Below are 26,464 nucleotides of genomic sequence, written 5' to 3' on the forward strand. Positions count from 1 at the left end.
GCTATAGGCAATTCACTTAATGCTTCTCATTCCATTTGCATATGCTTTACTAACTGTTCTCAGGGACTCACTACTTATACTAAAACAACACAATTTGGAAACAAAGTGTATATATTCTTTATTTAGAGGGCAGTTGTATACAGTATAAGGGAATGGTTTTTCCCCCCAGCAAGAATTTATTGAATCTCACTGGATTGTTACTGTTCTCATTTTTTTTGTTACATCTGTTTAAGTAGGAACTTTTTAAAACTTTGATGTTTGTGTGGGTCAGACAGTATTTGAACAAGTTTGCTAGATGTTTTGTTTCTGAATTTACAGGCTCACGACAGCCCTGTAAGGGCTATGACTTGGTCACACAATGATATGTGGATGCTGACAGCAGACCATGGGGGATATGTGAAATACTGGCAGTCCAACATGAACAACGTCAAGATGTTCCAGGCACATAAGGAGGCGATTAGAGAGGCCAGGTTTATACACAATATACCATTTTCTGTAGTACCTATTGCCATGATTAGACTGTTCTCTAAGTGTATTCTGGGTGAAGAAATGCATGGGTTCTGTCAGATTCTGGGAAACTTCCTGCACCACATAAACACAATATTTTATTTTGTTTCCACATTCTCACCGTTTTGCTGGCACCTTTCTGAATTAGTATTGTCCCAGTATCGGCCTCTGCAATATGTTAGAGATGTATTTGTCTGCCGCATTTTGCACTGGTATTCTTTTCATTTTTATATGGTGACGATGTGTATCAGTTATTCCTTTTTATACGCACTGTGTAAGACAACAATTTCATTCCAAATAAAGAATTCAGTCTTTAATAACGTAACTGAATAAAATATAAAGCCTTCAGAAATAAAACACCTGCATAGTTCTCACAAAATAATAAAACACTAAATAAAGTGAAGAACTGCTTGGCTTGGTGAAGCCAAGACTTCCAGTAATACTAAATACCCACGCAGACTGCCGCATACAGAAGTCTAATGTTAATACTGAATGGGTTCTTCAAGCCTGAAACTGTAAGCAAGCCATTGAAAAGAAGACTATAGGATATTCTCTTGGTTCAGTGTTGATGCCTCAGATGTGCAAATGTCTATACATATAAAAAATGGAATCTAAAGCGATACTATCAGTAAGATGTAAATGAAGGATGTCTCTAAAGCAAACCTGCATATAATCTCTAGTAAGATATGGAAGTAGAAGAACTGTTTTTAAAGTAAGCCTGAAGAGAAGCTGCAGACCCCAAATGAAGCTAAAGCAGTGTTTCTTCGGGTTCAGGTGCTGGCCCTTGGTGGTAAAGGTTCACTGCCACTAAAACGCGTTCCACTAAAGTCACCATTTTTCTTTGATAGGGTGTAGCATTTTCTGTTAGTTTGGTTATGAAAAGTGCTTATGTTGGATTCAGTTACTGTCTGACTATATTGTGGCCATACACTCAATTTCTGTACTATTTTAAGCTCTCTCCTGATCATAAAGATCCTAAGATTTCAAGAGGGCTCTCTCATGGACTTTCACTGTATCAGAAAGGGAGTGAGTGCTGTCAGTTGCGGGGGATGTTCTGGCCTTAATCACATGGCTAAATAACTCCTTGCTTTTCCAGTGACTTCCATCAAGTGATGTTGACTGCTCAGTCCGGAAGCTTCTTCTATGTCTGTAGAAATCTTTTCAGGGTGTTGATGGGGTTGGCAATAGAAGGGATTTTTTTCCAAATTCCATTTACAATAAGTTTTGTATTTGTTTTATGTAATATTTTTTTCTGACTAGCTTTTTCCTATGACCACCTTTCCCTTATTTTTGCTTTTCTGCTGCAAAGCACCTGTGGCTGAAGAGGAGTTTTTTCCTAAGAACTGTTCTCCCGTGCCTCTACACAGTGTCACTTTCTATTGGTATTGCCAAACACGAAAATCTAGGGTGACAGTTACCAAGTCATATTGACATTGCTTCTCATCCTGCAGAGAAGGCACTACTGTATGCAGTCATAGGTAGGAAGGTGCTAAGAATAAATTCCAGATTTCCCCTATGACCGGGGACTGCAATGCAATAGTAATCCTATGCTAAATTCATGTCTTGTGATGAAGTGGCAGGCACCGTATTCACTTAAAAGTCCCTATGTTCAAATGCATCTTTCAGTGTATAACACCTTACAGTATAATTTTGCCCTGTCTGAGAAGCATAGATAATCTGTTAAATGCTGACTTCTTTCCCCTGCTGTGTGTCTTCATGTAACAGTTTCTCACCCACGGATAATAAATTTGCTACATGCTCTGACGACGGCACTGTTAGAATCTGGGACTTTCTACGTTGCCATGAGGAGAGAATTCTTCGAGGTATGTGTACCAAAAGTACTGATTGGGGTATTTCAGGAGGGGGAAAACCTTTTTTTAACTAGGTGTTCACAGTACAGAAATATCAGCTTGTCTACATTTTTGTTTTACATCCCTATCTTAAATCCTCCAAACAATTTTTTGTTTGGCTGCTGTTGTAGGTGCCTTAAGCTCAGACTTGCAGTTCACAATGGCATTACTTTGTTTACTGTCCACTTAAACTCTTAACGATGGAGGTGGATAGAAGGACATTTTTCTACCCCTATTATTTTTCTAGGTCAGCAATACATTTACCTTTCTCCAGGCTTGAATCTTTGTGACCGCTTTTCCTTCAGAGCACACATTTTCATGTTGAGGATTCCCTGCTTTTCATGGGAGTGCCTTTCATTCTGATTTACTTGGAGGCAAGGTAGTTGCTGTTTCTCAGTTCTTAAGAGAGGGAGAGCTTAGAGAAAACAACTACGTTTTGATCGCATCATGCATAGCACATGCGAAGGATCCTAGCTCAGTAGTTTTCAGTCCACCATCTGTGTACACTAACTTCCGGTGCATTTCCGCTGATTGTGTAGAGCTTGCTCCCTCTCTTGCTGCGGTCTTACTGAATTGCAAAAATAGTTTTTGACAGCTATTCCTTTCTTGCAGAAGACATCAAAGGTATATAGGAAGAGAATATATAAAAGGGTGCCTTGAGATTGGGGATTGTAGGCACGTAGATAAACTGCAAAGATGATATGCAATAAAAACATGGAATTAAGCTTCTGGGTGTTTGAGCTTGTTCACTGCTTTCCCAAACTAAGGATTTTTCTTTTCTCTTATGAAATAGACTCTGTTTCTCTTGACTCTTAAGCTCTTCTTTTACTAATGCACTACTTTCAAACACCGCCACCTTGAAAAGATGCTGTGCTCCAGCATTCTTGCAACAATGATTTTCTATTGGAAGCTGTGTATAGGCATTACTGTAGACGTGTTCTTTACAGGAGCTGACAAGGGAATTTCTGGGTGGTATCATTTAGATTCATTTTTCTGGGAGGACCCAGACAGTATTGGGATGTTTTGCTTGATGCTTTACAAAAGAAGTCATTCTGCACTATACATGTTCTGTATCCTCCTCCAGGTTTGTACTTAACTACTCATCTAAATTGTGTGGAGGAAATGGGGATTGCCTGCACACACAGTTGTCAAGGTTACAATAAACTCAAATTCTCATACATTCTTAAAATGTTCGGCATAAAGTGGAAGGAGTAAAGCATTTAATTTACACCATAGAAAACAGAACTTAACACTACCTTTCCTTCTGTTACATTGTGTACTTGAACACTGTGACCACATCTTAAATAGAACTATGCTTTAATTTCTTGTAATTTGTATATAATCACAATCTGCAATTTTTAGTTGGCAGAACAGCTCTCTAAAGAAAATCTTTGCTTCTACTTGTGCAATGTACCCACAGTATACTTTGTTATGTAAGTTGGAAATATTTTCAAAACTTCACATCTCTGGATAAAATTAGACAGGCCAGGTTACTTTGTTTCTGCTGCTAGATAAGCAAGGTCTGCCAAGTAAAAACACCAAAAACAAAACAAAAAAAACACCACCAACCAACCAAAAAAAAGAAACAACATAGAAATGCATACACTGGGTGTTTGGGGAGTGTGGGGGGAATGTTTCTGTAAAACATACAAGTTTAGTTTAGTTTTGGCTTTATTCCCTAGCACTATTTAAGTGATCAGAAGACATATTTGAGAGAGCTGTATGGGAAACACTTAAATAGCTTCCTTGGTGGAAAATACAGACTTTCATTAATTATTTGGAGTCTAGTGTGTATGGCTTTCAGAAACTGATCTTCAGCTTTTTGCTTCTCCTCATGCATTTTGCCTTTAGGTAATACTTCGCTTAGTACAGCCTTAAAAATCTGAATTATTTTGTAATTGCCCTTCCAAAGTTACAGTGATCTGCAAATTAAAATTCTGGTGGAGCTTCACAATACTTCATTATGTACAAAAATCTTTTATATCAAATACCCTGATAAATGGTTTTTATTACCTTCACAAACCATGTTTCATCTGTTCTGGTTAATATTGATGCTATGAAGTTTAAGTGATACTACAGTATAGTTCAGATAAAAAACTTCACTTAGTATGTTATAGTACTCTTCAGGTTATCTCACTCAATTACAAATTCAAATGAAATTGTCAATTTGCAGTCACATTTATTCAAAAGAAGAAAATGTATCACTCAGGGATAAAACAAATATATCGTTATTTGTACTTCTGTATTTCTTAGTAACCAATTAAGGAATGTAGTTTAAAAAAGCAGACTTAAGAACTTTAATGTTAGAGAATGCTTTTAAAGCAATTCTACAAAGAATTTTAAAGGTAGTGGGATAAGCTTTGGTATAGAAAGGAAAATGTTCTGTGGACTTATTATAGACACTTCTGTTTGCAGTGGAATCAACTGATACAATTTATTTCCATTATTGAATGAAATGGTTCCCTTTACTCAAAAGTGGTCTAAATGAGCAATTCTAGTCATAACTTCTAAGGGCTGAGCAAACAAATTGGAAGTGGTAAATTATGTGGGACTTCTTGTTTTAAAGGTTTTGCTGGAGTTCTTTCAGCTGTCTGCAGTAGGCTACACAGCATAGCTAAAAGCTACTTACGAGCTAATAAATAATACATATGAGCTAAATCATTCATTAAAGACATTTTCTGCATGAGGCAGAACGTTTTACCTGTCCAGCTTCCTTTTTGGTCAAAATGAAAATAAACAGTGCACCCTGTTTTGGTCTTCATACATAACACCAGAAGTTCTGGATCCTTTTTCTTTAACCTTCCTAAGAGACCCTTTGCTGCCGAGCTTTTCACTGATTTATGTTGCTTTCCTGCTGTTTCTACCATCATGGCTTTCTGTATGGGGGTTTTCTGTTTTGTTAGGAGTATGTGCAAATCAAGCAAGCCACTTTTTAATAACGTGAAGAAGTAAATAGGATAAAAATCTTCTATTCTTTGGGGAACCATCCTTAAGTCAGTCATCGTAAAGTGAATTATCTTGCAAGAGTTTGAAGATGGGGGCAATGGCATCATGTCAAAGTCATTTATCTTCTTGCTTCTCCTCAAACCAATTGTGGTGTGTCTTTTCTCTTGAAGCAAAGCTTTTGTTCTAATTCTGCACCAGTAGCTTCTGTCTATGTTAATTTCTGTAATGTTATTTTAAAATGATGGTAACAAGTATATTTGGTGTACTTGCTAAAAAGCACTGGTTGGAATCTAACTTGTTGAAAAGAATTTAAAAAAAAAATACGAAGGCATATGAAGCAGTCAATGGAATATCAGTATGTTGTTTTCATGTCAATAGTCTGTGACTCTGAAGGACATTTCCTGTAATGACACATAACAAAACACTGTTCGATCTTCAGTCTAAGCAACTGCAGTGAAGTTAATGCCAGGACTCATATAAACAGTTCCCAGTTCTGTGTGAACTTACGTGTCAATGGCTTTTAATAGTGCTAATTACACCTGAAACTTTTTTTTTTTTGAAAAAACATATTCAGTGAAAGCTTGATGTTCCTTTTTGTTTATTAAGAAATTAATGTTATCAATGATTTGGCAGGTGGCGGGGGATCTCTGGGTATTGGGTCTGTGCTTTTGTATTCCTGAAAACTTTTTAGGTAGATTATTTGTGAACATATGATTTCTTAATTATTCCCAGCATGAAACCATTGGTTAGGAGGCTACAAATTCAATTTTCAATGTTGTCAATTTCATTGTCACTCCTCCTTTCTTTCACACTGATACACGCAACATCTAGTTGAAATGGGTACTTAGGAGAACTGTAAGGTTCTCATTCTGAAGTCCAGGTTGGCTGTATGTTCCCAGGCAGGCTTCAAAGGTTTTCTGGCTTAAATAGATCTTTAGGAGAAGGTGAGTCCAGCTCTCTGAAGGATGGTGACCCAGGATTTAAGATGTTTTGTAGACAAATTTTCTGGTTTTTTTGGCTGTAGAACAGAATAAATTCTCTTCCATCCAACATAGTAGATGAGGCAAAAGATTTTTCTTAATTTAACTTGAACAATGAAAAGCAATCATGATTCCTGTATGTTCTTGCTGGATTTAAAATTTGCGGTTTGTAACAGTACATAACTTCTTACCAGTGCATGCTTTACTCTTATAGAAAGTCTTTTTGCTTTTATCTTCATTAACATTGTTCTGCCAAAAACTTCTTGTTCAGGCTTAATACCAGTCTAAAACCTCCTTACCAACAAAATAACACACATTGTGTACGTGCACACTTGAAATCGCTACAGTTATGGTAAACTATATTATTTCTCGTTTGCTCACAATATCTGCAAAATGTATCTCCACAGCTATAATTTTTTTCTTCTTTTCTTCCTTCCTTCTACTCTGTTTTTTGGGTCTTCATAAACAAATGAAATGTCATGTAATGTCTCTGATTGTTTAAGTATCTTGTACTGGTTGTATACTCTGAACTTTCTGACTGTAGGTGAAGGATCTCTTCATAGTTCTTGCTATCTGCTACCTTATTGAAATGGTAAATCTTGTACTTAAATTTTGGAGATGTGTTCAGTAGATGAAAGGAACCTGAGAACCAGAACCATATCTTCATATTAGTTCTCCAATTTTAAACATGTTAGTAGCTAACTCTTAGCCTTTGAAGCAGTGTAGCCTCAAATTGTTACCTTTTCTTGGAATGTGATAGAACTCTATATTGGATGATGTAAAAGAAAAGATGGAAATAGCAGTATCGAGATTTCTTTTTCCCTCTCTTCTATATGAGGTTTTTCTTCTGTTTATGTTACATTTGTAGGGATAGAAAACCCAGCAAATTCAAGAAATGCATTTATGCTGATGCTGTGTAGAGAAGGCAAGTCCTTGAATTTTTGAACTTAAACAAAAAAAAAGGTATTTGAAATGTGAGTATAGAATCAGTTAAAACTCTTCTTTGTTGTTGGGCTTTAGAATGCCAGTTACACTTCAGGTCTTTGATCTTTGTGAGTCTTCATTGCCAAAGCAAATTTTGGGATGGGATGAGGGTGGGGACTAGGTTGCAGCTAAGTCTGTTGAGGTACAGTTACACTCCAAACAGCTGTGCATCAAACTTCTCATGTGTTCTAGACACAAATAATGTTAGGGATCTCAGTAGGATGTTAATAATGACTCTGTGATGTGAGGGTCTCTTCTCCTCTTCACAGTGTTCAGGTGATTTTTGCTCCATCTGACATATTTGGGCGCTTCTGTTCTGCTGTATGTGTAGTGCCAGCCCTGATGCTTCTTTTTTGGAGTTGTGCAAGGTTCTTGACCCAGTCTCAGTTGTCTGCTACCATTCACTTTTTAATTTAATTAGGAAACCTCTCAGTTGCCTTTGTGAGATTGAGTTAGAAATACTGTACACAATTTCCAGCTTCATCAGTGGAAGTCATCAAGCAAAATGTATTTTCCTAGTGTCTTTTCTTTACTCTTTTCCCAGAGTTAAGTAACACTAGGGATTTGGAATGTGAATAAAGATACTTCCTTGAGTTCATAAACTGTATCAATCATTCTGATGCTTGTTAGGATGGTGGGTATAGTCCACGTGGTCGATGGGAAGAATCAAACCTCTTCTGGCATGAAGCTATTAAAATATGTTCATGTCACCTCATAACTCAGTCTTACGGCTGAATGCGCCTTTCAATGCTACAGCATCTTGGTTTTCTCTATAGGAGATTTTATTAAAATACCGAGTTCTGCTTGTATTGAACATAAATATGTCTCTCTGGGAGTTGAGAAACTTCCTGCTATGTTGGCTTCTCTTGGGTTTCTATTTGAAAAGTGTTCTGGTTTGAACAAAATCCTTTGATTTGATCAACTACACTTGAGTTCCTTGGTTTCTATGACTAAAAGGTGGTGGTTAGCGGGTAGCTTCGTAATGCTTTTGCTCTGATCCTAAAGCAGCGCCAGGGGAAGTGAGAATATCAAAGACTGCTCTTGGGGCTTTCTGTCTCTGACAAGCCTGTAAGGTTTTGGTCTTTGTTACAGTTCTGTTCTGAATCATGTTATGGTTTAAGTACAACATTCTAAGTCTTATAGTTCTGATTTTCATCTAGAATCTAGTGTTGAGTTACCAAAAAAATAATAATTCATGAACTAGCAATATAAAGGATTCTCAATTGATATATTAGAAATCATGAAAGATAAACCGCAGCACCATGCTTTAAAAAAAAAGCTAGCAGACACTTCTGTCAACATTTTCATAATACAAGAATGAAGAGGCACTGTATGGGAACGAGATTATTTTGGATTCATCTTTGAAATGATTTTTTTCCTCCTGGTAAATATCCTGAAGTTGAAAGTTGCATAATCTGTCACATTGAGTCCAAGGGCAGATTACACACTAGAAGAAGGTTATATTTGCTAATCTATTCTGTTAAGCTTGGAGGGAATGTTGGAAAACCCTAATGTTTCACAGGACAGCCAAGTCTTAGCACTGTTGAGATAACAGATGCTCGTAAAAGAAGTTATGTAATTGCATCAGTAGGGTTTCTTGCAGCTACTTCCTTTTGTGTGTTTGATAATTACAGAGGGTAGGTGAATACTGGACTAGGTGAAAACGTTCATGCAGCTTGTTAGTATAAATACTTCAGTGGTGAGAACTTCACTGTTACCTGTTGTGACCATGTTCAAAACTAATATGATATGTCGCAACACTCTGCATAGTGTTCAGGATCTCATCAACGGTGAGAACCATTGATGCAGGTGTGTTTTATCCTAATGTTCTGCTTATTGTTTTTGAGAGGAAAAGCAACACTTTAATCAGATTTCATTTATATTAATGAAAAAAATCCCAAACTACGTAGGCATTTAAATACTGATGCTAAGATAAAAACATTTTTGCTTTCTCTGTGCAAGTGTAATTGTTGAACAGAATGTAGGCTGTATGCAATTAAGAATGGTAGCTTCCTTATAGCTACTCACTAGTAATTGTCATATTAAAGGTTCTCAGCAGAAACAAAATGGTCTGGAGTTACTCTTACAAAAGTGTTGTAACTCGTCTTCTGATAAAATCTTATGTGGATATGTACTCAAAATCAGGCACTTCTTTTTTTTTTTAATGGAATCTAGACTAGATTCCTACAGAAATATGCTATTTCTGAAGAAATATCAGAGGTCATCAAAAAAAAGAAAATCCTCATCAGTGCATAGAAGCTTTCCTTGCAGGCCTCTTGGTTGTTTTTTTTTTTTCTTGTGTGTGTGGGTTAAACAGACTTTTTAAACCATCCTGTAGTTACTGTACTCAAAAGCTTTTGTGCATCTAGGCAAGCATAGATTTTACCAAGCTTTTGATATTTTATTTCACATAATTTTAATTGCATGCTTAAATTACTTGGTATATTAATCTCTGAGTGATATTCTGACTTTAGTAGTGACAGAGTTCAAATTTTATTATATGAATAATATTGTAGTTATGATACTTAACATTACGTGTTCGTAAGGACAGCCAGGCACAGGAAGATAGGGGGAAAGCTTGGAAATGTTTTCCCTAAAACACGGTGGTTCTATTTTTTCTTTCATACTTGCCTGACCTTATGTTCTCATGAAAAAAAAACACACAGTTCTGCTCGTCGCGTTGCATTTGTAGGAAGACACAGAGCCAAAGCTGAAATTGGGGTGCATGCTGAAACGGGATTATGGAGCAGACCAGGAGAAAGGGACTAATAAGAATCCTGAAGTGGGAAAAAAAAAAAAAAAAAAAAAAGGAGGGGGTGGGAGGGGGGTGAAAAGTGCACATACACATACTTTTTTCACTAATATCTTTAAAATTTTATGTTCTGTGTCATGACTTTGAGAGACTCGAGTGTGAGTGCAGTTAGGAACACATTCTGTACTCATTTTGGCGATGAGTTTGGAGCGCTGTTCTAGCGAATGATGCCATGGGCTCCTAGCTGTAAAGAGATAAAGCTCTCAGTATGGGTTGATTCAAAACTCAAGGTTTTTATCACTCCCTAAGAAGTGGTGTGGGTTCTCATTTTTTTTAAAGTTTTGTTGATCTAACAGCTTTAAAACTAAAATATCTAATATTACTAGACTGAAGGCCTGCTTTGGATGGCTTCATTTGCTACATATGCAAAGCACACACGTGCTGCATAGTTCTGCAAAAAGTGGTTGGTTAGATTAAGCATGCAAACATAATCAACATTTCTTTTCAAAGCAGAATGCCAGAACGTTCCAAGTGACAAATTCATTTTACATTGAAAATCCAAACTGTTATTTAATTTTGCTACTTCCAGATAAGGATTTTTTAATGAAAAGAAAACAGTTTTGAGGGGAAAATATTTTCATTTCTACTGCTGAAAGTGTGTGTGCGCATGTGTATTGCAGGTAAAGTAACTGACAGAAATTTTATAAATTCAAATTTGATAGAGGAAAGTATTTTTGCACTTTTTTTGTCTGTAAGTTAAATGCTTGGGCCGTTAAGTGTCAGCTTCCAAAGAAGCACAGTCTTAAGGATGAGCAATTCAGCCGTATAGGAGAAAGTTACAACTTTAAAAAATATTTTCTTATATGATAAATTTTACAGATTAACACTTCATCAGTTCCAGAGAGTTTAGCTTACTATTTGGAATTATTATCTTGATGAAAGCATCTGATACTTCTAGTTCTGCTGGATGATATTTTCATACAATATTTAGTCCTTCAAGTTCTGGTTTATGTGTGATACTACCAAAACACAGGTTAGTTGTATTTTTCTTTAAAATGTATCTTCTTAATGCTTGTCATATTGTATATAAATTAATTTTAGTGAATATATGTAGGTAGGTAGGTAGAGCTATTCCAGAAAATAGCTGCAGCCACATAAGGAAGTGGTTGCATGTATTGTCTTGGAAGATACAAGGTTATATTTAAGTAATTCTTCGTAAACGTTGTATAATAATCTGTTTTGACCATTCATTTGACACTCATAGTATGTACCTTTTTGCTCACCAAAATAAGCTTTGAAAAGGAGCGTATGATTACTATTTAAATATGAGCCTGACCTGAGAAACTGGAAGTTATCAGTAACAGGGGACTGGAATATGAACAAGATGCTCCTACCATGTTCCCAAAATCTCAAAGTAAACTTATTTGCATTCAGAAAAGCTGAGGGATGTGTTCCCTTGCCTTCTTAAAATTGGGAAAAGTATGCTTTAGTAAAAAAGTAAACCCCTGCTTTCTGGTATGTGATGTCGGATGCACGTTTTCTATCTACCACGTGTGGAATAAGGATTTTCCTTGCCTTTTTGTTTAGAATGATGGAGAGAGAACATCTGATGTTGCATTAAAATCTTACTTTTTAAACTTTCATCACTTTAAAAAAAACTTCCTGTAAACACAAAGTCATAATGCTCAATAAACTAGCTTAACTATAACTGTTCTAGTCCTCAGAACATAAGATGAATTGGGGGAAAAATGTAGCTCAGGATGTAGATTCTGTTGTTATTAATAGTAATTTCTAGACAATGTTAGGGAAAATCAAGTGTAAATATTTATTAAAAAAAACTACATTTGAAATTCTCTTTATAGCTGACTTTCTGTCCTCTCAAAGGCGATCCTATTCTGGTTTATTTTTCTGTGTGCCTCAAGATTTAAGGAAGGCATGGCTTTGATAAGTATTTACTCTTCTCAGGTTGAGAATTTACATAGCAAGACTTTTTCATTCATCCTGGTTTAACACAAGGCTTAATTTTTGTTGAGAGCTATTTTTCATCAAAAGCTGATTTTTTTTTCCAATTCAATATGAATTGGAAAATTCATTTCCAATTCCAATTTCATATGAAAGTAAAACATTTTCTTTTGAAAAGAGAATTTCCACAATTCTTTTATATTTAGAGATACATAGCACAGCTTGATGTATAATTGGTATTCACAGGTAAGTAATTTACCATTTAAATACAAGTCTAAAGTTTGAGTTGAAACTCATTTGATGTTCCAGGTATGTTGCCACTATAAAAATAAGTATTATGGATAAGTTAATAGTTCTTAAAATGTATATACACACACACAACATATCTCCTCCTCCAGTCCAGTGGAAAGCACATTTAAAATCCCATGTTTACTTGGGAGATTTTTCACGTTTTTTACTATTCTTTTACTGGTGTAATGAGAGCTTAGCAGAATTTTAGGTACTGTGCTGTCTCTGTCTTTAGAGGCTTTCGAGATGAAACTGGATAAAACCGTGAGCAACCTCTTCTGACCTTATAGCTTTGAGCAGGAGGTTGAACTAGAGAACTCTGAGGTTCCTTCCAACCTGACTTATACTCTGATCTTATGATACTGAATTCCATCTGGCAAAACAGAGGGAAAGAAAGGAACAAAAAATCCTAATGATTTAATTTTTAATTTTACTTCATTGTACTGTATACATACCTGATTTCAGTCGGTATCTATAAAGATCTAGCCTTTATAATATTACCCAGCAGCACACTTTGTATTTTAATATTAGTTTTCTGCTTCCTTGTTTGTGTCCAAATTATCTAGTCCTGAAATATATTGTGTATACAGTGTTGTAAAGCCTCAAAATATGTGCAAAGGTAAAATAGACTGCTTTCAAAAAAGAAATTAGATACTGCTTTACTCTTTAAACTGAATGAGCATCGTTTTGCCAATCTACTTTGTTATTACTGTTCTTGAACGTATGTTTCTCTAGAGCATCTTTCTAAGTTCTGCAGAGGAGCTATAAGTAGACCTCTTATGTTTGTAAACATCATTCTTTTTGAATAGGTGAAATGGGTGTTAAATATATTTTTTTCTCTCGAGCAACAACGTAAGGATGGTCATGACCAATTTAGTACACTATCCCAAGTCCTGACTGTCCTTTATCTCTAAGACAAAATATTTAATTTTCACGTTTAGGCATATTAACAAAGACTGTAAAATATTAGAACTTTGAGACTGTAAATAATCTTAAATAGGAAATCAGAAGTTACTTTGTCTTGAAATATGCTATTTCAAGCACTTGAAAAGTTCAAACTATATTTACTCTGGTGTTTCCATTTTTCTCTCAAAAATTCCACGCTTCTGAAGGAATAACACGAATTCAAAGAAACTGAATTTGAAGTGCCATGTGGAGAAAGTGTGAGAATCCTTATGGGTTAGTAAAGATGTTTTTAGAAAGGAATAAGCACATCAAAATCTGTAGATGTAATTCTTCCTTCTGAATTGTAATTACTGACAAACAGTTGCACATGAGATAATTCATGGGCAGCTACCAGACGCATTTGTATACAGCATAGTATGTGATGATTCTATTTTCTGAAGATTGACACGGTCTGCTGTTCGGTATGTTGCAGTGTGTTACTGCTGGCTGTTTGTGCCTGGTCAATAAGAATCCTGCCTTTTTCTTTAGGCCTACCTTTTTGTCTTATTCATACAGGATGCATAGGCAGAAATAATACTTTAAATTAGACCAGCTGGCTTAGTTAGAAAAAAAGATTAAAGTAAAAATGAAAAAAAAAAAATCCACACCTGCCCTAAGGACTCTAGCTTGCTTCATTTTAGGTCAGCTGACATAGCTTGTAATCATCAGGTGTTGCCTTTTTTCATCAGATCTCACTCTGTGGTCTTAAACTCTCACTGCAACAGTTACATCTTGCTTCGCTAGCAGGAACTGCACCTACTTAAGGTGAATGTATAAGGTGTTCTTTCTGTCAATGCATATAGACCCATAATCATTATTAGTTTGCTATTTCCTATTCTAGTGGTTAGGAATACCAATAATGTCAATGAATGTGCATTTCTGTAGATCACTTTCTCCATTGGGAAGTCCCTGTTCTCCAGAGACTTGAAAATAAGCATGTGGTATCGAGACTAGGAAAATAAAAAGCTAAATTTGCTCAGACACCTTTTTTACTATGTTAAATTGAGTTATGCTCCACAGTTGTAGTCTGGAGATCTCTGGGCAAAGGTAGGTTCTCTTTCACACCATTCAAAACTTACCAGGAATATTATTTGCTTCCAAAGAAATGGAGAAAAAATATCATTCCTATCATCTATGTAAGCATTTCTGTAGTATGTGTTACACTTGCTGATGATTTAAAACCAGGCACTTATAAAAATGTAATCAGAATTTTTAATGCTAATGTTAAACTTAGAATTTGTGTTCACACTACAAAAATTGGAACGGTAGAGGCTTTAAATAGCAGGTGCTGTCCTGCCGTTTTTGTAGATATGTAACTGCTGCTTCCTGTCTGCAAAAAAAAATCCTGCTTGCTCAAAGGCTTCTTCACATGCTGTGTGCTTCTCTCCAGCTACCATTTTATTTTTCCTGCATCAAGGAATTCTTCAAGTTATTCTTCAATACAGTCTTCCTTCCTAAGAGCACTTAACTGTGTATGTTTCAGTCTCCATTTTCATCATGATGATCTCTGTGCCCAGTAAGTCTAGATGGAAGTACTGGTAATTAAATCTCTGTTCTGCATGATGGTCGAACTTGCATTGGTGTCTGCAGAACTCCATCCTATCAGCTATCATCACTGGAGCATCTAGCAAGCCATAGCGCTTCACTGAAACTTAAAGAAGGTTCTAATAATAATATTTTATTCCATAGAAATTATTTACCAGAAATACTAGAAGTTATTTTGAGCCTATTATGAAATATGTTACGGAACAAATTACTGTATTTGATTTTTTTTTTTGCAAGATGTCAAAATGCAAGTAAGGAGTAAGCATTAGGCAGGTTTCCTTAAGAAATGCTTAGGAAGATTTCTTAAAGCTGTGTGCATCACAACTATCTAACAAAAACAGTTTAGTAGACCTACCTGAAAATGAGCAATATGGGGAGTTGTTATTGGAGTTTAATGTTAGGAAAGTCCCCTATTAGTAATCTTAGAAATTTATGTTGAATTTAGTAGACATGAAGAACATCAGAATATTTTTCCTGCCACGTCTACTCTTTGCAATCCTTGCGCAGACAAGAGGACTCATGCGTAGGAGTGAAAAGCAAATTAATGTTTTCAGTTTATTATAGTCTATACTCTCTGGTGACAATTATTGTGAATTGGACATCTGTGTGGTAGCAGCTGCTAATCCTGCTGGTTTAAGGAACGTGTTCTACTGATCAGATGTCAGGTGAATGGAATTCCAGTTCCAACCAGTCTGAATAAATTGGTTGGTAGTGGAAGGTGGTAAATTGTATTAATCATGTAGGACATCTGTCCCTCAAAAAAAGTTTCTTTTCATTCACTTAGAATAAAAATCTCTTCATAAAACTATGCGAGGTATGTAAGGCTTTTATTTAAAGTCTACTTGTTTGCACACGGTAGCAGGAATAATGTTTTTTGCTGTTTATTTTGCCATAGGATGCATCTGTCATGCATCGCGTGTCTCACTGTAAAAACTTAGCCCCCCATGTTCCCTCGTGTAAAAGATGCACTGACACAGAGGCACAAACAACCTCACTGTTGTGCTGTCTTGGGAAGGTTAGGATACTGCTGAAGGCATACAAATAATTAAAGTCCAGTCTCCGGTAGGTGAAGAAACTTATCCTTAAAGCCAGGTATTTCTGAACCTGCTGTGCCTTTTCCTCCACTGTAGTGCTTGTGTCGCAGTCACCATGTTCATGACACATTGACACTTGTAACACTGCATCTAGCAGCAGATAATTCACAAGGGAATATGTAATCCAAAACCAGAGGCTAGTCTAATGAAGGTGTATTCTGTGTATTAAAGCAATAACTGTATTTTAACTTGCACTGAAAATAAACTGTTGACATGGGATTATACCTGCTAAAGCTTCCTTTTTTTTTAACTAACTTTTTAAGGTTAAAATGCTCTTTGATGCTCCCAAGTACAGGGTTGCTGTATTAACCAATATATTAAAAATCAAAATGTGAATTTGGCAGAGCTGTCATCTTTTTGCATCATTTTGCCAAAAAATACCTCTTTCAGTTTCCTCAGTGGTTACTTCATTATCAATGTCATGCTTTAATATAGCCTGTTCGAAAACAAAAATGATGCTGTCTTCCATGAAAGTGATCTTTTTTTTTGGTCTCTACTTCTGTTAGCATTTGAATGGGACTATGTATGGAGAATTATCTGTGTAACTGGAGATGAGACTTAACTATTTCTTGCAAAGTCACTAACTCTATCAATAACTTTATTTTACAGAAGATTTCTAAAGTCCAGGTTCCTAAAAGAGAACTACTGCACTTTTCCATTCCGCAGCCTGAGTATTTGTACACAGCACAGACAGTATTGTAAAATGCTTTTTATTTGAAGAGCACAGATCAGTTCCATTCAAGGGTCAGGCTAGCAACCTTTTCCTGGTGATGACTTTTCCCTCACTATTTATATTCTTAACCTGCATACTTTGTTCCTTCTTTTATTTTGTAGATGTGTCCCATTTTTTCCAAAAGTACTGCCTCTTTGATTCTGTCTGTACTTTCATATATGGTCCCAGTTCATTGTTATTATGTGGACTGGTTTGTACATTTATGAGTCTGGAAAGGTATTTTATATTTCCTTTCTCATTTCTTCATGTAAGATTAAAAAAAGAAAACAACTTCAAAAACTGCTACAAAAAACATTGAGACTAACTTAGATTCCTTAGGAAAGAACTTCTTTCTGAATCACATCCATGCAGTAAGCACTTGTTATGTTTAGCCTTTTATTTGAAACTGATTATCTACTTGGCATTTTCTTTTGGTGGTTTGAGCCCACTTTTTTTTTTTTTTTTTTTTTTACACATCTGTTGTTGGCTTTTGCGTGGTTGAGGTCTAGCAGATACCTTTTGTGGTAGTGTTTTCGTATAACATGGTGCTCTAAAAACAAAAATAATCATGTCCCACAGATAACTTGTTTATATTTTCAACTTTTATTTCCAGAATAGGAATAATAAAAATCTCTAGTACTAATAAGATTGCTTCTGTCCTATTCTTGTAACAAAGACGACTGAGTTAAAAATCTGCAGGCAAGATGAATGTTTCAGAAAAAAAAAAGTTTTCTTTTTTCCTCAGCATTGATGAGATAATCTGTTCCTTTTCTCCTATGCATGCACTTTAAAATAAATGGACATTCTTTATCCTGGATTCTTCTTTTTGTCCACATCATTTGGCTTTGCATATTTTGTATAATTATTTAATTTCTTCCCTGCCTTTTTTTTTTTAAAGAAAAAAAAAAAGATCAAGACAGTGTTTCTGGTGCTTACATGGAGGAGCATACAATAACATCTTGAGTTATTTGCCCCAGCTGTAGATGTGGCTTTTGAATTGAAGGCTTTTCTGCTTAATTCATAAGAATATCCACTTATTATATATATGTAATTTTTATGTTTTTATGATACTTTCCTGCAAACCTCCACATCATTCTTCCTATGCTTGTTTTGGAGCTTTATAACATGCTACCGTGTGCATGCCCCTCTAGATTCAAATAGAGATTCAGTCACAGACTGCATTACAGAGGGAAACAACACACTTAATGCTGGTTGCAAAACAAACGTCTTTTTTATTGTTACTTCTTTGAAAAAAAAATAGTTTAAAAAATAAAATCTAACCTGTAGTCGTTTCAAGAAACGTAGGATTCAAAGAAGCATCGAATCCATCTGTATTTAATATGGTGTGGTAGGGCTTGTTTAATTGCTGTATCCTCTATTCCAATCTTGAAAGAACAGTCTCTTAATATGATATCATAGGCAATCTGTTTCACACCTGTGGGTTTTTTACATGAAGAAAAGCTTTTGTTTTTTTTTTTCCCTGCACTTAAGATCAAATCCTGCTGATTTTGTTCACATTGCTTCTGATGTCAGTAAATGGAGCTGAAAACAGCATTTTCCACCAATTGTTTTCAATGCTGTTTGCAACCCTATTTAAATTGTTGATAGGTCCCCTTGGCCTTTCTGTCTTATAACCACCTGTGTGGTCTTTTATGTTCTCCATTTTTTTTCTCCTGATTTTTATGTAGCAGAATTATTTAAGTACTCTTTGGATCGTTTTATCCCGTTTCTTCCTGTTGACATCTCTCCCTTTCTTTGTTAGGTTTTATTGTGCAAAATCCCTGGTAAGTTTTCAGCACCATTACACGCAAAGAGTTTTACTGTTTGATCCATTCATGTGCTTGTGGAATTTAAAGTGGTACATGGGTGTGCATGGTGTTTTATAGAGCTTCATTTATATTTATACAGCCACACTCTCTACACAGCAGTTGCTTAATTAGGGGACCTCTTTTTAGAAGATAAGTAAGTTTTGGGTTCCCCTGCTTAAACAGGGACTTCAGTATAATTTTTAAATCTGAAAGAGGAAAAGATTTTTGCAAAATATTTCAAAACTAATAGGGGACTGGAAAGAGAACTGAGTCCACAGACGTAGTGGTGATATAGGAAAGCTCAGGAAAATAAGAGGAAGTAAGGGCATCGATAGTGCAGAAAATCGAAGCAAGACAATGATGAAACATTCTTTGTTTCTGTCTCTTGTGAGCTCAGCTTTTTCTTTGCTGCTTGGAATTTCAGTGGAAGCTATTAGCTCTATCAAGTTTCTGCAACGCTATTCAAATCATTTTGCTCCAGCATTTTAATTACATTTTTGCACTGAAAATGTTTATTTTCCATGTTACTTTCCTTGTTTCTCTTCGTTAGCCCCAAGATCAGTAACGCATCGGACATGTTTGTAAGTCACTGTATATTACATGCCATTTTTTTCTAATTTTTGTTGCTGGTACACTACTCATTTTGAGTGTTTGTCGCTGTTCATAATTTACAGCCCTTTCATTTTTTTGTTGTTTGAAAATTGGTCCCTTGCCCTTGAGATGAGAATTCTCCAATCTGTTCAGCTTTTTTTCTGTATAGAAAGAATAGTGCTTTTAACTCAGGCCAATGTCACGTGCAATGCTTTCTGCCGCCAGTTTACTTCAGTAGACCTGCTGCTTCCTACTTTGCTCAGTCTTGGTGGTAGTGTAGAGTGCAAAGAGCAGTTTAAATGATCTCTGTGTGTCCCTTCTTGAATCTCTTGTACTTGCTAATTGCCTGGATTTCTGGCTGAAACCAGTAAATCCTTTCCTAGAGACTACACCAAATTTGACCGTCCTTTTGTTGTCCCCCCACCTTACCCCTGGGTCAGCTGTTCACTTATTATTGAGAGCAGTTGCTCATGGGGTATTTGTCCTAGAACCAAAGAAGATACTTTCCCTAACTTCTTTTTACCTAAAATCATTATTTCTTTGCATAAAATTATGAAGGTCCCATACTTACGGGATGTTCTATATTAGTAAAGTGGCTATCAAAAGTAGCTTGCCTGTTGGTTTTTTTTTTGTTGGCAAGAAAAAAAGGTTTGTGTATATATGCTGTTCCTTAAAGTGAAAAGCTACCTGAACAAGCATTCCTCTTCTGTGACTGCCCAGGTGACCATCGCTGTCTCTAAAAGTAATCTTTCTAGTAGAGGAGAGAGTTGGTAGTATCTCTTCTCTCAATGGGATTTAAAGTAGGAACTTGCCCTTTAGTCCTAACCACAAATGACGTTGAAATTTACTCTTTCAGTCAAGGAAGATCAAGTTAACTGAAAGATCTTGGTAGTCCTTCTGGGTAGGACATTTTTATTAAAGGATTCTGTGTTCGTTTGGGAGCAAGGGTGTATGAAGTTAGATAAAAAACTTCTCACCACCTCTTTAGCTGTGGTCCACCGAAATTTTTCCTAGGTGTTAGCAGCTTGCTAAGAATGTTGTCTGCTCATGTGGTCATAACAATGGTTTGAAACTTGGATTAGCCTCTAAACTAGGTATTTGGACTCTGCTTTTCTCTTGTGGTGGCCGTAATTGCCAGCAGACTTTTAAAGAACTAACAGGATGCTAAAGAAAAGAAGTACTGAAAATGATTATTGATGGTTACTGTTAGCTTTTGTGGAAATACATTTCTCTTCCCTGAGTTTGGAACTAAGTATTCCATCTCTACTGCTTATGTCCTTGACTGAAATTGCAATCAGAGTCCAGAGCTTGAGGCCAGCTGGTACTAAATTCTGCAGTGTGCCCTAATTTCCTTCTTTTCCCCTACTTTTGCTAAATTGCCATGATGAATTTTAGGATGCAAAAAAAATTTATATGATAGCTTCAAGTTAACTTACAATTTTGTCTAAATCAATGCTGTTTTTTTGGCGTTCCTTCTTTGTGTTACTTCTGCTAAAAATCTCAGACTTTCCTTAGTGGTGTGTTTAACACAGGTTAGGTGTAACAGGCAAAGGCCTGACGAGCAGGTGGAAACGCTGGGGATTTTGACACCTTGATGGCAGCAAGTGGGTAAACATTCTTAATAATTAAGTGATGAGCAAGCGTCTTAAGTATGCATTTAAAAAGAAATAAACAAAACAACAACAAAAAAAAACCCACCACTGCAGCTACTGTTGGATCAGTGCATTTTAAATTTACCTCACTTACTGGGCATCAGTTTTTAGTACATTTCCCCCCCCCCCCTTTTTTTTTTATAAGTGCATGTTCTGACTGAACAACAGTTGAGTAGTTACTTCTGAGGTAAACTGTTGTGAAGCTTCAAATTATTTGACATTCTAATCAGACTTGTGACGTTGCTTCACTTTTTTTGAAGTTGGTGGTTCATACTATCAGCATACTCCAAAAACACCTGTTTAGTTTGTTTGGAGGACTTCACTAGGAACATTTTAATGTGGAAGCTCACACTTTTCTGGGATGTGTTTGGTTTTGTTTTTACAACAAAAAAAATGCTGCCCAGCAAATTTGTTTTATGCCCAGATATAAAGACACAAAACTGTGGACTAATGATCAACAAAATCATTGATTTTTTTTTTCATCTTTCAAGTTTACACTTTTTCTTCCCTTGAGGGACTGCCAGTTTTTCTACTCCTAGACACTGTTACACTGACACGATTTCTGCACGGCTTTATGTAGTAATTGCAATGCAGTATTAAACTAGAGAGCCATCTTGTCTGATGGCTTCATACTGCAAACACTCATTAGATGCTGTGCAAACTATTTCAGATCCAGTGGCTAGTAACAGGTACTTGAAAGGAAGGTGCCAGAAAACAAGCAGTATAAAACTGTGGGACAGTTTCTCTGTGAGGGAGTGGTTTTTTTGGCTCCTGTGAGCTGATTATGTTATGAAGGATGAGAATTTTTCATACAATTACTGTTCATTTTTTAATGTCTCTTGTACATTTATTTTTAATATCATTAAATGTAAATACTGTTCTAAATAAATGCTTTCTGTCAATGAAAAGCAAGTGTGTTGCTGCTTTCAAAGTAGGCTGGCTCATTTTTGAACAGAAAACATCTTGTCCTAGCTACTTTACAGATACAGTAACCAGAAAAAAAAATAATATACTATCCTATCTTTTTAATTTTAAAGAAGCCCTATTGATTCTCTGATGAGTAACTGGAAGGGAATTGCAAGAAATGTCATGGGAATTTTCCCAGGCAGGTGTGCCTAAGTGTGAAGTAAAATCCAATCTGCTTTTTCATAAATATTTTAACTCTAACGCTGTTGAAAAACCTGTCTTTGTCCACACTAACATATTTATTGAATAAGGTGTCGGACAGTTGTCATTTGGTGCATCTTTCCCTTTTATACTGTCCTATTTCTCCTATAATTTCTTTTAAGCTGGCTCTGAGCTTCCTGACTGCTTCCTATTTAAAACTGATGACTTCTCTATTAGAAATAATGACTGTTGCACTCCACTAAGCATTGTGCTGCATTTCAAAGCATCATCGCATAGGTGAACTCTGTGACAGAGATCCACTAAATATTATGCATGATTTTTTTGGCTAAGTGCATAAAAATAGTGGTAAGCTGAAAATCTGAACACGATTAAACAAAATTAATGAAAATGTTATATTTTTACATACTAAAACAACTTGCTGATAATAATTCTGTGATAAGTCTACATAAAACTTAACTGTCTTACGATTAGCAATTGTAAAACATGCATACTTCATGGACTGTCATGTAGCCCTTGCTGCTACGAGAATGTTAAACAGCTCTTTGTGTGTTACAGATGCTCTTCCCGTTACTTCCAGAGATATTGCCCAACCTGCTCTCAAGCTTATTTTGTCTCCATATGTTTTGCAACATACACAGGAAGTGACCTGATTGGGTGTAGATGTGGTAATGCTCAAAAATAAATTCAGAAAATTTTAAAAAAGGCAAATCCCTTTAAAAGGAAAGGTGTCTCTATAATGATTCTACTGTAAGTGTATTCAATGATTTAGGAAAAAAAAAAACACACAATCCCCGCCTTCCCCCCCAAATCTAAAATAGACATTTTCAGTTGCATAATTTTTGTTTCTGTTCAAAGCAAAGTATTTCAGCTTTGGGAGTTGCTCAGCATTCTGCCTTCACTGAAGAATTTAAACATTCCCTTTAACATGTGAGTAGTCCCTTATTTGAAGACTGAACCCTGCATGACCCAGTTTCCATATATACTGGGACCTAAATGTTTTTTCCCCCTCTATATAAATCCCTATTTAAGACATTGTCATTGAATTTCAGCTGATACAAAGAATTCAGATTCCTGCATGCCGTTACTGGTAATTGCATTTATTGTAAGATGTTTTCAGGATTTTTGCAGTGCATTTGCCACTATGTGAGCACATAACTAGCATTATGTTCAAGCTCTTTCTTGCTAACTGTTGTAGGTTTCTGCAGAATTCAAACTATTCACCAAATTGTATTAAGTCTTGTTGCACATACACTAGCACATACAAATTCTAAACTCATTTACAGAACTGCATTTTGGGGGCTTTTTGACTTCTCATGTTTGAGTCTGATTACCTGTTCAGTAGGGTCAAACTGGGAAATATATTATTTACTCACCTGTTTTGTAAGAGTTTACCAATATTTTTTATCTTCTGATTTCACAACTGATAAAAAAAATATCCTGTTCTAAACGACTTTTGTCTGGAAAAAGAGAACTGTAAAAATGGGCTTTGTGAACAAGACTTGATTATGTCCCGTTTAGCTGCTAGTCTACAGAAATATTGGTGATACAGAAGACATTCCCTATGGGTGGATTAAAACTCTGTCAGTCTCTCCAGATACCATTTTTATAACGTAGTAGAGAGCTAGAGAAAGATTCTGTGAGCAGATTCTATGTTCAGAAAAGAAAACTTAACTTTAGGGAACGCGGATCTAAAAGTAGTTTGAGGCATTATTGTTGCAGGCTGAAAGGACCTTTTCGTTTAATTTTTTATTCATCAACCTCCCACGTTATGCTAAAAAGAGAAAGCATACTGTGTATGTAGAGGGTTTGTGCAGGATTCACATTTGGAGTGGAGAACAGGAAGTCACCTTGCTCATAGGGCAGCTTTCAGGGGGTGCGTAGTTCTCATAACGTGATGGGACAAAGAACAGAAGTTCCTGGAATTAAAATATCCTTACCCTTATTGCTAACCTGGTCAGTGTTAGCTAAACGGTACTTAAGAGTAGTATTCTCATTTCTGATAGCCAAGTGGTGTTCAGGTCCTAAATGGGATGTGCATGGAAGCAGGGAATCGCTGGGTTAATGGATAGCTGCCTGATACAATTTCAAAAGCCTTCCATAAGGATGGAATAAGCAGAATAATCTAATCTGATAGCGATCTGGAAGCAACTAACAAAGTCTAAGGGAATTATATAGAGAACAGAACATCTTTTTGTTAACATGGCTGTTTTCAGTTGTCTTTGATTTGCAGATGGTCTCGTTTCTATTGTGCTCTATTGTGGATGCCCTGGAAATAGTCCCATACAAAGGGCCTGCTCCTTTGAGGGGTGTCTTATTCTTTCAGGGATACAGATTACAGGAAGGGGAGCATTAATGTGCGGTGAGGAAAAAACTTCAAGTCTGACTAATTCAAGTGAAGGGTACACAGCACTATTCACCCCCCATTTAAAATAGCCTAAGAGAATGATGAGCTCTTGTTTTTTTTTTTTTTTTTTTTAAGTTCTAAGGAAGAAAGAAACAGCATTGTTGCAGTTAAATGTCTAAGTTCATTCTTTAAAATATATGCTGTTAGAAAGGTCCATCTGTGTTTGAATGTGAATGTTACAAAAGTACAGGAAGGTACTGTCACCTCAGTATGCGTATAACCTTCAAAAATTGCTGAGAAGGATCTAGAAATCCTACAATATCATCCATAACATCCACTTGCCCATTTACGTGCCTTTGAAACGGGGCTCATTCCTTGGGGAAAGGAGGTAAAGGAAAAAGTTGAGCTACGCCATTAAATGTGGTATCTATACATGGTTGTATTGTAAAATATATAGATCTGTTTACACGCTGATAAAGACAGTGATCTGCAGTAGTAATTTTTTTATACTGTATGTAGAATTCACTAAGTCATACATACAGAAAATAGGTTGAGAGAACAAAATAAGGTCTTAAATTTCTGTGCACTTTTTCATACTTGTGTCCTGCTGGATTTGATCAAAAACTACTACACGTCATCTTGTCACAACTTCATACTCTTTTTCTACCAGCCAGAATGTCTGTTCAGTGGTCTTTAAAGAACAATTCTTCAAATATGTTGTCTAGAAGTATTAACAATCACTATTTTAATTATCTAACTGGATTGTGACTATAGTTACTTTTTTCAGAAACTTATGTATATGAAAAAATATTAGAGAAAATTCATATATGAATTTTTTAATGCATTGGTTTTCATTGATTTTTTTTTCCTGCAGAATTTAAGATTTTGAGTAGCTTTAGTACACTGAAAGTGACAAATGTTAGTATATTGTTTTGTGCTCAGATGTTCTTAGCATGATTTTAAATGAGTTCAGTTTATCAAAAATCTTCTTTCAGTTGTTTATAAAATCATCATGATTTATAAACAGTTCCCACACTTCAATTCATTTGTCCTTTGGGCATCCCTGCAAGATAGGAAAATGGCCTGGCAGGCATCCCTGGTACAGGTGGGGGAAGCGCTGTTCAGACGGTGCAGTTCCTATCCTGGCCCACTGGCTCTCCTAGGTCAGAGATGTCTGTCCAGCTGTTGGAGTTACACAGCAAAAGCTGTGAGAGCCAGCAAATAAAGAATGCAAACTACAGAGGTTTGCATGATTTTTTTCTGAACGTGGTGCTTGGTGGCAGGGATTCTGTACCACAGGTGAGTCTGGCTCCCTGCTGTTAGCAGATCATTGTGATTAGCTAAAAAAGGAGGGTCCCATGCTTTCCCTAATATTGCTGTAGTACAAAGCCCGCTGGTTGAAAGATTGATCTCTCTAGAAAATTTTGGTTACTTGTCTTTATGATGGCTGTGTTTTTGCACAAGTGGTACACTTGGTTTCTTCTGATCGCTGTGGTCAATTTTCATAAGCTGCTGGTGGTTAAATCCTGCTGATCAGTACCTATTGATTTAGCTGCTCTGGTTAGAGGTTCCAAGTGTCTTGGCATTTTGTTACTGCCTTTTAACTTTGTGGTTTGGAGCTGATATGCAATAACTGTCCAATCTGGCCTCCAAGAAGCTCATCGCTCCTGTACTGCCCATCATCATCACTCCCTTTTGAAACTTTTTACAGGATGGGTGCGTCAGTTGCTCTGTTTCAAAGAGTGGCTCTGAACTTGAACTTGAAGGCCCAGTCTGAGCCTTTCTTTCCCTGGGATACGTATTTGGGTTGGCTTAACTCATGTTAGATCTCCAAAGAAAAGCCTAAATCAGGCATTGCCCAAGGTGAGCTTTTATCCAGAGATGGCCTTTTGCCAGCATCACTCATTTTCCAGATGCAATCTCACCAAGCAGAGAGTAGCTCTTTGTCTCTAAGCATTGTTCCATTACTAAGTCTCTTTATTTCAGGAGCAGCAAGGCCAATGTAATTCATGTCCATGTGGATAGTTATTTTATTTTTTTGCTAGCTTTTTTTCTTCATATCTATGATATTACTAGAGTATTCTAGTCTGAACATATTTTCATATGGTTCAGCCAGTTATAAACCGTAATAGAACATTTCTGTTGTTGCCCTTGCTGTCTTTCTGGGGGCTGCAGGATAACAGGTACATACAGAATATTGTCAGTTGAAAACTTGCAAGCATGAATTTGCTTTTCACTATTGAGGGAAAGTTCTTTCTTCCTGCTGCCAGAATTGCTCCTCCCAAATAAACACACAGAAGCAAGACTTGCTCAGCCTTCAGCTTCCTGTTTCATTTGAAATGGACTTAGCCAGAGCAAATCCAGACAGATAGTACC

At 36.2% G+C, this 26,464-nt stretch overlaps 1 protein-coding gene across 9 annotated transcripts in view; it reads left to right on the forward strand.

Moving 5' to 3' along the window:
* The window catches only part of WDR33 (WD repeat domain 33), a 68,254-nt gene that overhangs the window by 20,935 nt on the left and 20,855 nt on the right, over positions 1 to 26,464 (forward strand). The window contains exons 6-8 of one of the 9 annotated variants that reach the window (XM_050712477.1): positions 319 to 470; positions 2,233 to 2,330; positions 22,300 to 22,409. In XM_050712477.1, coding sequence (XP_050568434.1) covers positions 319 to 470; positions 2,233 to 2,330; positions 22,300 to 22,394 — 345 coding nt within the window. In that variant the 3' untranslated portion in view covers positions 22,395 to 22,409. The other 8 variants (XM_035544533.2, XM_035544535.2, XM_050712478.1 and 5 more) reach the window with 8 other exon arrangements.

This window comes from Cygnus atratus, chromosome 9, assembly GCF_013377495.2.
Source record: "Cygnus atratus isolate AKBS03 ecotype Queensland, Australia chromosome 9, CAtr_DNAZoo_HiC_assembly, whole genome shotgun sequence".
In the NCBI taxonomy this organism is placed as follows: domain Eukaryota; kingdom Metazoa; phylum Chordata; class Aves; order Anseriformes; family Anatidae; genus Cygnus; species Cygnus atratus.